The 18493-nt window shown below is 38.8% G+C and overlaps 1 protein-coding gene across 8 annotated transcripts in view; it reads left to right on the forward strand.

Moving 5' to 3' along the window:
• Positions 1 to 18493, forward strand: part of GRIA3 (glutamate ionotropic receptor AMPA type subunit 3) — a 144500-nt gene that overhangs the window by 67240 nt on the left and 58767 nt on the right. For all 8 annotated transcript variants that reach the window (XR_001521400.2, XM_015626434.3, XM_015626432.2 and 5 more), the window contains exons 5-6: positions 14340 to 14393; positions 15848 to 16009. Coding sequence is in view for 7 of the 8 variants with exons in the window: in XM_015626434.3 (XP_015481920.1) it covers positions 14340 to 14393; positions 15848 to 16009 (216 nt within the window). In the remaining variant the exon portion in view is untranslated. The remainder of the gene's footprint in view (positions 1 to 14339; positions 14394 to 15847; positions 16010 to 18493) is intronic.

The following is an 18493-nucleotide window of genomic DNA, read 5'->3' on the forward strand; positions in this document are numbered from 1 at the left end:
AGAAAAGTCATAGCAGAAATAAACAGACTGTAAACCACTAAACAGTCTACACACGCACTGAGTTTGCTATCAGACTTTTGGGCTCTTGGCCAGCGCATTCAGCAAGCTTGTCAGTGCTCTGCTCCAGGATCCATGTATCATGGCTTTGTGTTAGTGCTTGAATTCAGTAAGAGTGACCTCTTTTCCTGTATCGGGCTGGTCACTGTGTGCACTTCTCTTCCTTTGATCCTTTTTTCAACCAGTTCAGACCAGGGTATACATCTCTTCCAAAACTACAGTCTCATCCAAAGGCAATTACACATCTGGGGATTTTCTTTTGAGACTTCAGGTCATTCTGGAATATTCTGTACCTTCTTCCAGCAATATACAGACATGTGAATCAGTGACCTTGAGTATTCTGTATGCATATGGCACATGCGTATGTCTCTACATTTCCAAGACCTGTAACGTGTCATATGAAGTATTTCTCTTCTCAGGGCAGACTGATACCTGATTTTCCTGGCTATAAATTCAAGGTTGGGGAAAGAGGGCATTTCAGCTCCTACTCTGCCTGAATATCCTGTTTTGTGCCAAATTTCATACTGCTGGTTAATCTGTTTTCATTCCCCATTCAGAAGATTTTGTGATGGGCCTTATATTTTGTCCTGGAGGTGAATACCCTGCCCAAACCTCTTCAGCTGTAGAATAGAGGGAAGCAGAGAAATTACTAGTTATTCCATAAGTTGCCATCTGTTTGTTCACTTGCCCTATAGTTCTATAACCACTGAGCATGTGGATCTATATCAAATTCAGTCATCTACTGGCCTCTCAGGCATGCAGATAGCAACACTTGTATCATGCAAAATTCATAAGCTCCCCACACTTCTTGTCCCTTGATGCTAAAATATTCTGTATTTCTTCACAGATAGATATAAAATTTTGTTCCCATAAACAGAAGAACATTTTCTTCTGAGAGCTAACAGTAAGCCTTAGCCTGTTCAATCATGTATTTAGAGATATGTTTTTGAGTTCAGAAATATGTTTTTCTTATTCCCAGGAAAATAAGCTGTATCTCAGACTAGAGTGGCTTTGTGTCCACTTAGAAGAAAACCTTTTGAGGGCAAATGAGCAGGAAGAAACTCCATTCAGGGTCAAAATGGTGAAACTTTACAAAAGACCTGTTTATTTAAGAGACTGCATGCTTTTATCAAAAGGACACTATCTCCAAACTTAGTCATGAAGGTTAGGCTTCAAGGCACTGTCTGTATTAAGTAAAGGCATCTCACAAAGCAAAAGTAATACTACAGTAGAGAATGCAGTCCTCAAAGTTTTATGACAGCCAGACTGTGAAAGACAAAGTGAAGCATCTCTAGGATAAAGGAGGGTAATCTGATTGGTGAACTCTGTCCTGTGCGCAGACTGGCTATGACAGCCTTCGAGTCTGAAATTCTGAGGTTAGGATGGAGGTGTGCAGGTTTTTCAGTACAGCTCCAGCTGCATCTCCCTGCAGAGCTGCTCTGATCTCAAAGGAATGAGCTCACTGCACAACAGCTTTCACATTTAGAGTGTCGTAAGAATAACCAAACTGCAGTATTGGGTTGAGGAACTGTCATTAAAAATAGCAATAGGGCAAAATGTAACTGAAGAAATTCAAGACCACTCTCATGTAAACTTCCTGGTATGTGTGGTCCATTATAAACAGATGGTCTGGTGGGGATTTGCCTGTGTTCTCCATAGCAATTTAAAATACAATTGCCTACAAATACAGAGGAACACTTAAAGCAGAGCTATGAGTAGCTTCAGCTTCTGCTTTGCTTTTGAAGCCCAGGAGTGCTGTGTCCTCTGAAGGTACTGCACTGCTCAGAGCAGGCCCTCAAGAGCAGTGTGCCCGTCACCTACTCCAGGGCACAGGGCCACAGCTGTGTCACAGGCTGATTTTATCCTTTGTCTGCAGCTGTGTTGAGCAGTGGGGTTCAGCTGAGGCTCCTAGAGAGTATCTGCTTTGTAGAGTGTTGTGTAACTTCACTCTGAAACTGGTACAGTTCATTTTTACATTTCCAATGAACTAGAAACTTAAAATTTAGGACGTTTTTTCCTTGGATACCCATGAGTATTGTTGAAATCAGGATGTAAAGCAGAATAAAAGGTCATTTCTTTCCCTTCACACCCAGGGAGTTTCAGCAGCTCCCAAGTCCATATGGGCATATGGGGAGGAAAGGGGAATTACTTAGGTCAGGCACCCTCAGTACATAGCCAGCAGAAGAGTAAGAATGGGCATAAGTCAGAAGTGACAGCTGTATCTGCCTTAAAGGGCCTGCTCCTATCAGCTGTGAAACTCATAAAGGGCAGGAGATGAATTGCTAAAGCAGGGAGAGTAACATATATTACCCCACATACCGCACATTTCACACATACCTGAGGAAAGAATTTCTATATTGTAAAAAGGAGTGTCTCTCCAAAGCCATCATCCAGATTTCATAAAACAAGCCAGGTTCTAAATGACAGGAATTTATCAGAGCATTATTAGTCATCCTGCAGAATGATTGAAGTAATGGCGCACAAAGCTTAAAAGTATTTAAAAGATATTAAAGCACAGTTTTTAATGTATCTGATCAGTAGTAATAATAATTAATGCCAGAAACATCTCACTGTAAAGGTTGAAGCTGCTGTATGTAGAAGATTGCTGCCAAGCAGCTGTTGTTTCTTGTGCCAGCAGCCTATGAACCTGAAGTCACCATTAGAGTTTTTATTTTTCTATGATTGTAGCGGTTACTCGTTTTATTATAATTTATGAGATATAAATGCACACACCAATGCACACACATGCATCTGCTTTTAATACTTTGCATATTTCTTACCACAATATTTGTAGTATGCAGTTATACTGTTACAGTCATATTTACATGGCAACCTCTGCATTGCCATTAAATGTACAGAGAACCAAAATCTTTGTTAGGCTGTTGAAAGTAAAGAGTCAACCATTATCCTGGAGATTATATTTATATCACTGTGCTCATACAGAGATTGTATTTGCTTTTAAATTCAGTTAATAGGTAGCTGTGAAAGCTCAATTTTCTTCATAGTTCATCTTTCTGTGCAGCTTTTCAGTGCACAGAAATGGTGCATGTGTTTGCCCTGAGCCCTCTGAGGGTCCCACTCACTGTTTAGCCTGCATCCACACTATCTGAGCTGCTCAAATTGTTACCCTCATTGACAAGTCTCAGGTACAGAGGTTCTGAAGGCCATTGGCTGTTGCCCTGAGAATCAGGCCTTTGATATTGTTTTTCTACAAGTTCTAGCCACTTTCCCAGGAAAGTAACTGTAAACATAGATGTTTATACATTCCATTAAAGGATAGGCCTTTTGATGGACATCTCTCACAGCCAGTGCAGTTGGGAAGGTGTTAACCTAACTATCCAATCCCTGGTCATGGTTGAAAAATCTATAAATACTGAAAGAATAAATAAAGGACTCTCTCTCTTTCACCACACCTTGAACCGCATCCGTGTGACACATTTCGTGTCCAACAGTGACAATGGCCCTCACCTTTCCCCGTTGGATTTGGTGAGCTTTGGGAGCAGTTGTACTCATGGTTGCTTCTCGTGCCATACCTGGACTGGAAGAGAGGATTTGGTCTTTCATTAGCTCTACAGGTACTTTTCAAAAACAATGTCCACAAAAAGTGTTTTAAAGACACAGAGTATTTGAGGGAAAGGGAAGGCTGGCTATAATTTGTTCTACACATGATCTCTTGAATTTTTGTCTTTCCCTATTTTCCATCTCTCCATTTCTAATAGCATTGGGAATCTTTGTCACCTTTTCTAAGCTCCTGATTGATTTTGAAGCCACTCACTCAGTCATCTCTTCCAAGTTTTAAAAATCAGTTTGTGTTTAAGTTGCTTTGTTTCAGTCCTGGCATTTAAATGTTGTTCTTTCTTCTTAAACATAAAGTATAAGCCCTTTCATCTTAGCAGACATTACCTTAATTTCTGCATCTGTCTCACAAATAGTTTAATGCTTTAAACTCTGCTTCTAGCCAAAGCCTTTCCTTAATTAGTTTCCAAGGCAACCAACCATCTTGGCAACAATTCAGATGAACCAACTGCAGGGAGAGGAAGGAAACACACTATCAAAATGAATAGTAATAGCACAGTACCACTGTGCAAGCAGGCGTTGTACATCACCAGAGACAGCACGATAGTTCTGGTGTCTCATCAGTTCATTTACAAGGGAAGAAGTCCCAACTCAGTAAAAGAAAAGCTGCACAAGATCGTGTGTCTTTTTTTCATAGCTCACTAAGCTGGGGTTAATGGTTTCAGTGTGATATGAACCACATATTTAGGGGAGGAGGAGAACCACTGGGGCTTTTCAGAGCCCCTCATAGACCACATGTATCTCATAGAGCACAGTAACACTGCAGTTCAGACAGCAAGATTTTCAGAATGGGGCGGCAACCCCCCGGGCCTTTTGAGCCCAGCTGCTGGTGGTGCAGTCTGGAACACTCTGAGAGTTCATAGCTACTGTCTTGTGGGGACATGTCCCCAAATGTGAGCTCCAGAGGTGTGATCCAGAGCTGTAATGCATTTGCTCCAGGCTCCAGATGGGTTTGGATCAGGCCATATTATGGCAAAGTAGCATCCCAGTCCAGTCTCTCACTGCTGTAATTATACATTGATATGGATTCCTGTCTCTTATCCCACCCTCTTAACTGTGCAATTCCACCTGCCTCTGGGGAGCAGATTTAAGACATCAGGGGCAATCTGGACTAAATATATAGATAATCAGGCCCTATCAATCAACTCAACTCAAATACAAGCTTACACCACAGTATCCAACCAGTGAGCTGGAAAGCAGCATAATAATTTTAGAGAAAACTAATGTTCCCTGACTTAAAAAAAAGCCCATGTTACTAAACTACATTTGTTCGTGTCACACCATAGGCGTGCATGTGGAGGTATAATAGTGTATATATTACTGGAAGTTCTTTCTTCCAAAACGTGTAATAAATAAAATTATCAACAATATGCATAGACCCTTAAAAATACCCTAAGTATCTTCTATCCTGCGAAAATGCATGTAAAGAATCAGAAAAGAAAAATATTGCTCTATTACCTCATATGAGTAAAATAGTCACCCCTGCTGCATAACCCAAATCTAGTGAAAATAAATTAGCTCTTCATAATCTTTTTCAGTTCATGCTTTATGCACCAAGTTATATGGGCGTATTGCAGAGTGCTGCTTATATGAAGCAGAATAAACCTTTCAGACTCTTTGAAAGCATTGAAAAAAGCAAACTGAGTGCTATTCCAGTCACAGTAAAATGCTATTTATAATAAAAAAAATATAAGAAAAAGTAACCTTGTCTTTCCTAGAGGAGATTGCACTGACTTTTTTTTCTTAATATTGTAGGGCATTTGAAAAGGAAAGGAAATGCTTAAAAAGAAAAAAAAAAAAAAAAGAAAAAAGAATGGCTACTATTCAGTATTTTTGGTCTGCTTAGAGGCAGTGCTCTGCAGTACAAAACCCCTTCCAAAAAATTCTTATGCGAGCACTGGGACTGAATTACTGCGACACTTCTGGGTTATATCCAAATAATAGTTTGAAGTGATCCTGACATGCAGTAATAGTTTATATAAGCAGAATTCTTTTTCCAAGGACTCTTGTCCAATTCCAGGGAATAACACTGAGATTTTGCACTGACATGCTGATGGGAACTATGGAGAAAATGGGAAATTTGTGTCGTTTTAAAATGAAAACCGTGTGACTCAGTTTACCTAATTTCTTCCTTTCTTCCCCCAATGGATGTAGATCCTTTTTTATTTTGAGCAGCTAAGACTGAGGAAGTTTTGTTTATGCTGTGGGATATGAAAAGAAGAAATGAGCATTGTTTATGTGCGTCTGTGATTGCAAGGGTGGGCTCTCAAGGGTGTTGGTTGTACAGTTTAATGGAATTGAAAGCTAAAAGGGACGTTGGGTATCTCCTGTGTCATAGGGTTTGAGGACATGATCCAAAGGCACAAAAGAGCTGCCTGTTAGTGATGTGGATACACCATCAAATTGTGTGAAAGTGCTGAAGCACTTTTGGCTTCTGCAGAAGGTTTGGAGAACTAAGAATAAATGTAATACTACTATTATTAGCAATCTTTGTGAAAGTGACTTCAGGTGGTGTGAAATTTAGGGAAGCACTCTAAGCTAAAAGTCAGCTTTGATAGGGGTGGTTTTGATTTACCTGATATGGACTTGTAGGTCTACAAGAGCTGCTGAGGAGCAAGGAGACAGTGCAAGGAAAGAGAGGGTATGGGAAGCTGGAAATGAGGATGGTACTGTGGTGGAACCATGTTACATGGGATTGGAGCTGGTTGCACTGTAGATTGAAGGAAATGTAAGTACAAATGTTGCTAGGAAAGGAACTTTACTGTGATTTCTCTGAGATCTAAAGCCTCTATGGGAAATTTTATCTGAAATTTAAATTTTAGGATAACTTAGGATTTTACAGAGGCTTGAAAAAGTACTGGAACTTCCTTGGATGTTAAATCATTTTTCATTATCATTTCTTGAGGGAAGATATTTCTCAAAAAATATACTAGAGCTGCATAGACAATTTAAATATTATCTCCTTAAAATTACCTATGTGTGAAAACCACTGCTGCACAGTAACATATGTAATAAGTCACTTGCTTCCCATAAATACAGCTGCAAAAGCTCCTCCAGAACACAAAGGGATTTTTAGTTCATTACCCCTACTACCCATACTTAAGAATCTAAAGAAATCACTAATTAAAAATTTCTATGACACATCTCTTCAAGGAAGCTGTCTGGGAACAACTATCTTTTCTTGAAGGTATCTTGGCAAAAAAAGGGGGAAAGGTCTCAGCAATTTTGAGTATCCTTTCTACATGGTACAAAGAATTTTTGTTGTAGTTGTAACAGCCTTTTGTATCTGATCTTGCTTTTAGTGAACTAGCTTCAAGTGATGAAAAGTAGTTTAAGTTTTGATTCTTTTTAATGTATTTTGTATTGAAGGATTTGAGTTGTGAAGAGAGATGCAGTCCTGAGAGATATAACACTTGTTTCCTCTGTCTGAACAAAGAGGAAATTTTGATGAAAAGTTTATTTTATTCCGCTTAAAGAGTAAATAATTGTGATTATGAATGGCAGTTACCAGAGATGATAAAACTCTTCATCTCTGTGTGCTCTGATTTGATGTTTTGAAGTTGATTATGTTCTTTAACAATAATTGGGCCAGCAGATTAGTTAATCTTGTCAATGTTGCTAAGACATATCAATAAAAATGGGTTTAAGAAATTTTTTTCAGGGCACAGAAAATTTTGTCAGCACAGTGAAGGAAATTAGGAGAAGGTATCATGCCCTCAGAACCAACGTTGCAGTTTGTACTTTTTTTTCTGAAATAATTTCTGATATAATCTCTTATGCACAAATTAAATGTGTATTCCTTTACACAATCTTTAATCAGTAAATGTCAGATTAGGTATGGGAAAAAAAGTTTTAGCCATATGGAGGGAGAACAAAGATGTTGCATTTAGTCACCCTCCAAGGACTAACATGTGCAACCATCATCTATCTGGAGATGGCCTAAAAGCAGAATTTCACTCATGGTATGACTATCATGAAGGAGAGAAGCAAGGGACAGAGGGACACAAGAAGGGGGCCAGAGGGGTTAAAACTAATGAAGTGCTTCAGAGGCATCAATTCCCTGCTTCTGCCAAGCACATTTTTGTCCTCTTCTCCTAGGAGATTCTGGTTCTCTAGGAGAGAATCTCCCATGAGAGATTCGTTGCAGAACAGCCAAAAGCTGTTTGAAGAATATTTTATATGCGCAAAAAGATGATCTTGATATTGTGCTGTAGAGATAAACGAGGATTTGGTTATAAAGTGTAGTCACAAATGTATAAGGTGGCAGTAGCATGCAAGTAAAATTCTTAGGTCCATATACTGCACGAAAATACAAAATACATCAATCGGGACTGTGTGTGGATTTGTGGCATTCTCTAAAGAGCATGAAGACTTTGAAATGGTGGATGAATTAATCTGAAATATATATTCAGTTATTTTTATCTGCAACAAATAATATGTGTGTGGAATCTTCATCTTAATATTTAACACAGTCTTCATTTAATATTTAACTCAAATTTAATATAGTACTCATTCTTCATATAAATGAAATCATTGTTTGCTGCATATTTTACAGCATCACTATCCCTGGCGGCTTGATTCCTGTCCCATTAATACCAAGTGAAGAGATAAATCGCCTTCTCTGGGTTTGCACTACAGTTACCATCACAAGGTTTTGACCCTTTGTATGAGGGAAGCAGCTTCTGCAGAATGTGGAAACGGTTTTGTCTCTGCAGAATTAAAGACAGGACAGGCATCATTTGTTTGACAGTGACAGACTACCAGTAGCTGGGATGTATCTTTTGTGACCATGAGATGGTAGTTCCTGTGGAACCTCATATATTGGCGCTGGTGGTGTTAATGTTATAGAAAGAGACAAAATCATGACACCAAAAAAAATCCCTTTTTTTATAAATTTACTGAGAGAAAATTGAACCTTGTCTAGTGTTAGTAATCCTCAAAGGGAATTTGATCTTCCTTCAGAGGTTTATGTGAAAATTGGAAAACAGGTGAGTGGGCTCTGCAAGCTTTTAGTAAAATTGAGCTACTAAGGTTACAAGGGATCTTATTTTTATGATATCTGATATATCTGATATATATAAAAATTAATATCTGGTTAGATGAGGAAAGTCCTGTTCCCACAACAGAAGTTTTATTTTCTGTTCTCCTCCTGTTTTTCCTACTCCTATCTGGAAAATTTATGTGACAAGGGGTGACCTGTGCAGAGCAAACATAGTGAGGAATGATTATGTACTGCTGTCCATTGCTCACATGGTAACGCTCTAGGAGGTGTCTGCATTGCTGTTTGTAGTTCACTGAAGCAGAGAACTGCAGTGCCATGGCTGCAGATCCTGTAGGCAGCTCCCCCCTGCAGGAAGGGTCGGTAGGAAGCCAGGAAGAGGACTCTGAAGTGCTTCATAAGTTCCTCCTTTTCCTGAGGTGTAGGAACAGAGCTGAGTTGCAGTACTTGCAGATGGCACTCAAGAGAGGTTAAACATCTTGCTAATGTACTGACAACTTTTTTTGGGCCATGCCTTCAGTTTCTATTAAACTAATTGGATGGTCACCCTAATATTCTGTTCCTCTCCATTTTTCATTTTCTCCTGAAGACAAATTAGCCAGTACCACTGGTTCAATAGTCTGCTGCATCACCAGCCACAACTTTTCAGTCATTCAATACAATGTAGGTACAAGCTGCTCAGATCTGAGATAAGCTTCAAGTCCATCCTCAGAACATAAATGCTTTCAATAGAGGTAGAAGCTAGAAAACACCTGACCTGCTGCCCAGGTGAGAAGATAGTGTGCTCCACAACAATTTAGGCTTGCCATATAGTTGTTGCTATGCTTGATATCCCTCTGTTCCCATGAACTGCAATCAACACTGATAGCTATCCTGTGATGCTGTTAAAATTTTCTTATACCTGAGTCCATTTATTAGTTTTGCTTGTTTGCTGTGGGAAAGAAAGAATTGTGTGATCACTTCAGACATCTGCTCACTGCTTTGAAAGCAAAGGTGTCATAATTGTATTTCTATAGCAAGGTGTAAAGGCACATTACTGCTAACTTGAAGTAGCTAAGTTCTCCTGTCCTCAGTAATGTGCATGTATACTTGAAAAACAGTAAATTCTTTTTTCAAGTATGGGCTTTTTGCAACAATGGAACCCAAATTAATGTACAGATAACCTCAGCAAAGAAAACAGAATACTTTTTAACTCTGATCTTACAGAAAATCTCATTTTTCTTACTACTGTCTTACTAAAACCTAGAAAAGAGCTCTACAGTTAACAGTGCCTCATTGTTCCCAGATATGGTCAAAATGGAAAGACACATTGCAGCAGGTCAGATCTCTGCCTGTCATTCCGTTAAAGTGGAGTATTTCTGCCACTTGTCAGGTATAAAAAGCACAGTAAAAATTTTCAGACCTTCTTTGTAACAATACTGCCTGTCAACATCAGTATGGATGATCTTATGGAAAGATCTAATAGACTCATGAAATATTGTGGTTTTGAGCTGTAGATTAGGTAGTCTGTACTATTGTGATCTATTTTTGTTTGTTTTCTTCTTTCATTTGTAAATAAAGGATGATAAATCCTTTAGTCTGACAACCTGGTCAGACTAAACTGACTAGATGGCAGTGGATTCAAGTGTGGGGAAGATATGCTCCTAACAGGTATTAATTGGATGGGTATTAATGGTAGCTTTACTTTAATTGCTGCCAAAGTTATGATAGCTCCTTTTCTCAGTAAAAGTGCAAGCATATCCTCTTAGCTTGTATTTTTCAGTGACTTTTTAAAATTAAAGCCCACAGAGGGAGGAAGGTGGATTTAAAAATGACTGAACTGCTGGGCTTAGAGGGTTGTGATCATCAACACAGAGGCCAGCTGGAGGTTATTTGGGGTACCCTGAGGGCACTGGGGCTAATCCTGTTTAACCTCTCTCTGAGGGATCTGAAGGTTGTGGGATGGAGTGCAGTCTCAGCAAGTTTGTAGATGATACCAAATTAAGAGGCGTGATACACGAAGTAGTTGTGCTATAAGGTTTGGACAGGCTAATGAAGTGAGCAGAGTGGAACCTCATGAAGTTCAACAAAGGGAAGTGCAAAGCCTGAAGAAGAATGATCCCATGCACCAGTACAGTCCGGATAGAGGCTTCCTGGCTGGAAAGCAGCTCTGCAGGGAAGGATCTTGGGGTCCTGGCAGTCAAGCTGACCACAAGTCAGCTGTGCTGTCACAGCAAAGAAGACCAGCAGCATCCTGGGCTGTATTGGATTAGCACAGTCACTAGAGGCGTGTTACCGCTGAAGATCAATAGATCACGTGGACACAGCTTGAGGTGTGGTAAAGAAAAAGAGCAGTTTATTTTTCCTCACAGGATTTATAGGCTTGTGACCATGGCCAGGGATTGGATGGTCAGGACAACACTTCCTCACTGCACTGGCCATGAGAGATGCCCATCACAAGACGTGTAACAGAAAGAATGTACACATATCTATGTTTACAGTTACTGTCCTGGGAAAGTCCTTAGAAAACCATGTCAGCAAGCTCACAAGCTGAGTTTTCAGAGCGACAGAGGTGACCCTTCCTTTTTACTCTGCAGAGGTGAGACTGCATCTGAGGTGCCATGTACAATTCTGAGCTCACCAGTGTAGGAAAGACAGGGGTGTCCTCGTGAGAGAATTATCATTATTGCTCTAGAAATACCAAAATGGTTCATACCAACTTAATATTACCCAGTTAATGTCTTTAGTGCTGTCTCCCAAAACTTTAAGAAAAATCTAAAAACTAAGGCAAGAATCTGTAGTTGCCTATTTATTATAATGATGACAGATGCAGTGGAAACCAAATTGTCTTTATGTTAGCATTCAAAAAATAACTTCCCCAGGCAAAAGGAAAAGTAAAATTGCCAGTGCTGACTTAATTTCTCAATCTGGCATATAGGCCTGTACTTCAAGTAAGCCTGGTGCTGACCAGCAGATTTCACTTTTATTTTGAAAGCAGATACATTTTAGTTATTTTCCCTCTAGATGTTCTCTTAATTAATTTGAAATATCCAAAGAGTTAATTAAAAATACAAACTTTATTGGATTCTATATCAAACCTTACATTATGATCTTTTTATCTACAAAGCAAGAATTATGTGGGATCAGAAATCTGAATTATTCATAATGGTTTCCAGCCATTTTTTTCTCTTCTCCTATGTTCAGTGTAAAATCTTATAATCTTTTCTTTCAGTCAAGGTGAAAGCACTATTAAGTCTCAGAAGTCAAACTTATGAACGACATGTAGCTCTGTGAAATCCTTGCCCTGTAATCCTGGCTTTCTGTTCACCACCACTCTTCAATATCCCACTTTCTGTATAAGCTTCACAATATATCAGCAGTTGATGAGATTTATTTGTTATACTCCTGTTATACTGTTATACTCCTGTTTTCCTTCTTCATAGAAAAGCTTTATTCATCACTTTGCTCCCCTGGAAGTAACACATGTCTGTGATTGTTTCTGCTGGGCTCGCTAATCCAGCAGCTCCCTTCAACATGCAGGACAGTTGGTATAGGGTGGAAAGTGAGGGAGGAGGAGAGTTGTACTTGTTAAGATTTAGGACAGCTATGTAGTGTGTAGTGAATTTTAAACACATTGTTAAGATCCAGTTTGATAGTTATGAGCCAACATGGTTGATAGTATGAATAGCAATGCTGTCAGGTCACTTCTGAAAGATGCTTTATGAATTAAAGCTTTACTGTAGTACGTTGGACCTCTCAAAGCTTTAATAAACAGTCATTTTGAAGACATGACAACAGATGAGACAAAACTTGAGTCTGATCTATGCTAATGAGTCCTACATTTCCTGTTTGCAGTATTGCTCTTGATGCCTCTAATAGTTCCATGTATATTTTTCTTACATACTCTGGCTTCATCTGTAGTGATATTTTTCTCTTAAATAAACACATTTCTGAATAGAAATGTAAAAGCTTTCTTATTTGTTGTTAAGGTTAAAATCACAATTGTTGTTTTTAAATAATTATTTTGCCTCTAAGGTGAACCTGCCTTTAAGGTGAAATTGAAACATACGGGGAGTTCAGTATGCGAATAGCATGCACACCAGATGATCTGAAGGAAGCCTGCATATTTCCACAGAAAACAAATGTGAATGTAGGAAAGCAGATGCTTTCTACCAACAGAGTGTACGTACAGTTCTCAAGAGCACCTGAACAATTTATTTTCAGGCTGCTGGAAGTACACAAATTCCTACAGAATTAAATGTGAATTTAAAAGAAATGGTATCTATTAAGGACAATACTACCCAAAGAGGCAATTGGGAACTTAATAATTTAGTCAAGAACTTGAGCAGACTCAGCAGTATATCTAAAGCCAGTGACTCAAATGTAGCCTGTTTTTAACGAAGATATAAGTGGTTATGTTGTCTTTTAAAGTGCAGCATTTGGAATGTTTTTCTGTGATCATGGAGTACATTTGTATGGTTATGTATAGATTCTCAGATGATTCTCCATCAAAAAGCATCATCTGTTTGCTTAAGCTGCTTGTGGGACATATGCTACGATAATACTTGTGTGTATTACCAGCATTGTTTGCTGTTTTTAACCCAGCAAGCCTGGGTAGAATGGATTATGTCCTGAATCCATGCAATCACCACAATTATAAATTAAATTCTTACTGGTGGATATTGTTCCATTTGATGGCTATGGGACTGGATGGATGTTTGTGAGATTATAATCTGAAGGAGAGGGCACAGTTTTGCACAAGTGGCTCTCCTGGTGAGCCAGCTGCCAGCTGTGTAGACATGGGAAGTGTGTGTTTTCCTTCCTTATGCAAAAGTACAGCATTCCTGGAGTGGCAGGGAGCACACAGGATGGCAGAGTTCAGGCTTGCCAGACAGTACTGCCTCCACTGTTCCCCATTACCATCAGAGAATCCAGCTGCTGAGTTCATCCTGCTGCCCTTTTGTCTCTTAGCAATTCCACTTAATGACTGTTTGTACGGAGAGATGCCCATGTGAGGTCAGCGAGGCAGGAGATGTTGCTTAGTGGAATGCGCAACATAACATTTAGTTGCAATTTTGACAAAACATTGTAAGGTCAGATGTATCCGTTTAGATGCACTGGAAATAACAAGTTTTCAAGCCTTTTGAAACCTGTCAAAAGGCAATAAAGGTCGCTGCTTATAACTTTGGGAATTTAACTTTAGACATTTGTACATGAAAAGGCTTGGCCAGGCCAGGTAGGGAACTCCCTGGACAACTTGGAGCCTACCCAGCCCTGCTGTGCTGGTACAGGTTAATAAACAAAGTGAGTGGCTGGACTGTCTCCTGCACCTCTCCTACATTCCACAAACAAGGAATGAAGTAAACAGGAGTTTACATTGGGTAGATACAGTGTTACCTCATTTCAGAGCAGAAATACTTGAACAGGTAACTAAAATTAACCTGGTCAGCAGGGTGGTCACTGTGACCACAAGAGTGAATTTGCCAGGTAAGGTCATCTCTGCAAGCAGAGTCTTCTCAACCTCATGAGTTACTCTTTGTTGTACTGTGCCCATGTGTTTGAAAAACACAAATGACTGCATCTTGTCTGTAATGACACAGATCTATAATTTTCATGCTGCCCATGGATTGAACATGGAAGATTATCAAAATGTTCATTCTCTGTCTCTTTTCCACTAGTTAAGAGTCATCTTACAACTGAATAATATGTAATGTTTTTCTCCACACAGGTTGTAGTCCTCGGCAAACATTCTAGAGGCTATCACTACATGTTAGCTAACCTGGTAAGAATTCTTCTTCACGGAAAGTATACATTTTACATTTTAGCTACATTTTAGAGGGTAAAATATTCTGTTCAGGTTGTGGAAGCTTTAATCAGGAAGTGGAAATGCATGGATGAGTACTTGGATTTTGAGAAATTACTTCAGTAAATACTATAACTGGTATGTCATCTCTACTCAGTTTCTTTTGTCAGAAAATGTCGATTCCTCTACTAATTTTAAAGTAATAATTTAATTATATATTTTCCAGTAATTTCTATCCTCATAAATGAGATACTCATGACTGTGATTTCTTGTATAACATATTTTGAATTTAAACACGCCAGGAAAAATAATTGTAGCATATTTCTGTATAAGTGGTAAAAAGCTGCAAATTAGAATAATTCTATGAAGTAAATCACCAAGACGGTTTAGCTTTCCTTCTGTATTTCAGAGTGTAGGGTTGTGCCTGTGCATGTGCTGACCTACCAGGAAGAGGCCATACATTTCTGTTTGTATCAGAGCATCTTCTGTAGAGTAGGATTGACTTTCAGGATGTTTGTGATGCTTTCGAAGCACCATCTACTTAAGCTAAAGTCTTGTCTTGTAATTAGTTTTGCAGGAATACTCATTTTTAGGTTCTATGTCTACTGTGAGTAGAAAAATGTGAGTTATTCCAAAACTCTTACTTTCTGGTTGGCAATCCTAATACTCAAAGATTCTCTGTTATCCATGTTTTGGTGTGATTAAAGCAGGAAAGACAAATTTTTACATATCCTTATTTAGTATAAGTACTGTATGACTTTAAGATGCATCGTTTTGCATTATAAGAAGCAGTCATGATCTCACTGATTAGCTCGTGCATAGAAATACAGAGGTTCTTATTCTGGGTTGACTTTTAGTTTGTGTAACCATTGACATTCAGATCAACATGACTGCAATCAAGTCATACTAATCAAAAAGACTCCAATTTACTGCCTCAGGTATAAATAACAACAGAGTGGGAGAGAATCATCCCATTCTGCTTGCACATGACATGCTGAATGATGCTGTGATGGAGAACTGCCTAGCAAGAGATTGAGTGGTTTTCTTCCCCAGCCCTGAACCTCTGTGTTCTCTTTGCTATACAAATGGGATTTGAGGTCCTTGACCAGTTTTCACCATGATTAGGACAAAAGAGGAAACGGTACTTCAAGTTTCCCTGCTATTTTCTTTCTGAATGGCAAATATTACTGACCACATTGCCACAACCCAAAAGGGAAGTTTTCTATTGAAAAGAACAAGATGTTTTAAATTCTATTCTATGCCACTATCAAAATCCTAATTGTGATAGCAGTTGTCTCTGGTTGAACATTTTCCACTAACAAGAGGGACATTAAGTGGTGTCTTTTATGCTGCACTTGTAGCAGGTAAAACTGAGCCAGAGGAAAGTGGCTTTGGATGACAATGATTTTTTTTTTCTATGTGTGTCCTCCCAGGGTTTCGCAGACATTGTTCTGGAGAGAGTAATGCATGGAGGTGCCAACATTACTGGATTCCAGATTGTTAATAATGAAAACCCAATGGTTCAACAGTTTCTACAGCGTTGGATGAGGCTTGATGAAAGGGAATTCCCTGAAGCCAAAAACTCACCATTAAAGGTATTTATTTTAACTTGTCAGTGATGGACATTATATGCTTTTAATAATTCTTTGGGAGTTTTTAATCCCAGATACATGTGCATGAGTATGATACAGATCCCTGATGAGAATATGTTGCAACATTCACCGCCCTCCCAGAAGAAAGAGGCAGAGGCTGTTACAAGTGCTCACCATGCTGGGAGCTCCTCAGAAGCAAAGGCTTGGTCTTGCAAATCCTGTCACTGTGCAGTGGATATAAAAACATCTAACATGAAGATCTTGAATTAGTCTAGGGCTGGATATAGGGACTAGTTAGGTTAGGTTTTAGATGCAAAATGTGGATTACTAGTTCATTTTATATGGTAATAGATAATTTCACATGCAAAATGAAGTAGCTCTGGATTCTCTAAAGAGCCACTGCCGCTTCCCAGTTACTGCTGGCAGTTACCCTCATAATCTAACCCTCTGTTCTGCACCACTATCCTTTATTTAAACAGTCTGGCTATTATAATTGAAACCAATAAATTTTTTCAAAATTTTTTTGGATAGAAGTCCCAGGTTCACCAAAACTGCCACAGATTAAATGAAGTGAATGCTCCTGTTATTAGGAAACTTGCAACCTATTACTATCTCACCCAGATATTTTTCTACCTCAGCATCTCTATCACAGAGGGAGATGCTATTCACTGTCCAGTGAAGGTATGCATCAGGGAATCTCTGTCCAGGCACAGAAGTCATAAAATCTTCTAGGACTATTGCATATTAGTAATATTCCTATTACGTTCCTCTTTTGGTAAGATCTGTTCTTTTTCACTGCTATCCATAGTTGAATGAAATCTGGGTAAGGTAATATACAGACTGGTTTCTCAGGGCAATGAAACCTAAAAACTACTGCCCTGATGAGAAAGACTGGATGTGGCACTTGGTGCCATGATCTAGTTGAGGTGTAAGGGCATGGGTTTGTCTCGATCTTGAAAGTCTCTTCCAACCTTAGTGATTATTTTAGATCATGGGTTGGACTCTTGAAGGTCTCTTCCAACCTTGTGATTCTGTGAATTCTGTGAAATTGATGGAACAAATTTGGAATTCAAAATTACTTGGATAAACTGGAATAATGTCTTGATATGAGTAAGACAAAATTCAGGAAAGCATTAAAATACTAGATAGGAAGGAAAAATTTAGTCCGGTTCCATTCATGGGGGCACCGGGGTCAGCAGTAGCACTGGGTTGGGCTACAGACAGAATAGAAGCCACTTACAAGGGTCTGCTCTTCCTAGCAGTGCCATTCACAAATGACTGGTGCCATTTGGAGAGATACTTTTCCATCCCTGGGATCATGTCATTTCTGTGAGGGAGGAAAATTTCCTTAATCCCATGCCATCCCACAGCCTTGCTGGCATTTCAGAGGAAGCAGAGAAAGGCAAACAGAGGCCCACAAAAACCTGAATAGTGTATTGTTGCCTGGATTAGGACTTAGTCCTGCTTTCTAAAGCTTTCTAGCAGAGATGCAGAAGTGAAGATAAGTATCATACTAATTTTAAAAGCTCTGAAATATACAAAGTTAACCTGAGATGATATTATTCCACTTGAAAGCAATTTACCTTGAGGAAAAAATTATTCTTCCTCCTTAAAAAGAATCTTAAGTATATGGTAGAAACACAAAGATTACATTACCTTTCCACAAATGTACATCTCATTATAGAAATGTGCACAGTATTTGTCAATCAGACAAAAAGCATACTTAAAAATTGATGTACAATATTTTTGATTAGGAAATAAAATTGCCTAGAGATTAAAGTCCTGATGTTTAATTTATTCTGTATTTTATCAGCCTTTCCCTTCTTTCTCTCTTTTTTCTCTTTGCATGCTCATGCATTTATAAGTAGAATTCAAATAAAGTAGAAAATTAGATAGCTCTCTTGGCATGACTTGGAAGGGACTGCATTAAGGTTACTGACAATTGACGCAGTCTGCTGAAAAAACTATCAATGTGTAAGTTTTATGTAGTGCTAGATTGGACAGCTATTACAAGAGGTTTTTTTAATACAGGAACAAATACCTTAAAACTACTGTCCAGTTCTGTATTACTGTGTGGATTGTGATGTATAACCTTTAACTTTCTAAAAGAGGAGAGAGTGATTATTGCAAAGCATCACAGGGAGAGGTAAAGGTGGGCAAGATCAGAAGAGTGCTGTACATTCAGAGCAGGAACCACCACCCACTCCCAGTAAGTTTATAAGCTGCTATCATTTAAAGCTCAGTGAGATGTCCACTCTGTAACCTTCTTCACAGCCCTGCCTTTGCACTCTTTTTTATCAGACGCAATTCTCTTGATCTGCACATGCAGACACACCTTGTTTTGTGCAGAGTTCCTATGGCTTGATAGCAAACTGAAGAAATTGCAGTAAAATACTCAGTTTTAAGAAATGCAGAGTCTCCAATTGTGCTATCCTGCCCTACAGGATAGAATTAATTTCTGAATATAATAAATCTTATCTACAAAGA

This window comes from Parus major, chromosome 4A (assembly GCF_001522545.3).
Source record: "Parus major isolate Abel chromosome 4A, Parus_major1.1, whole genome shotgun sequence".
NCBI classification, from domain to species: Eukaryota; Metazoa; Chordata; class Aves; order Passeriformes; family Paridae; genus Parus; species Parus major.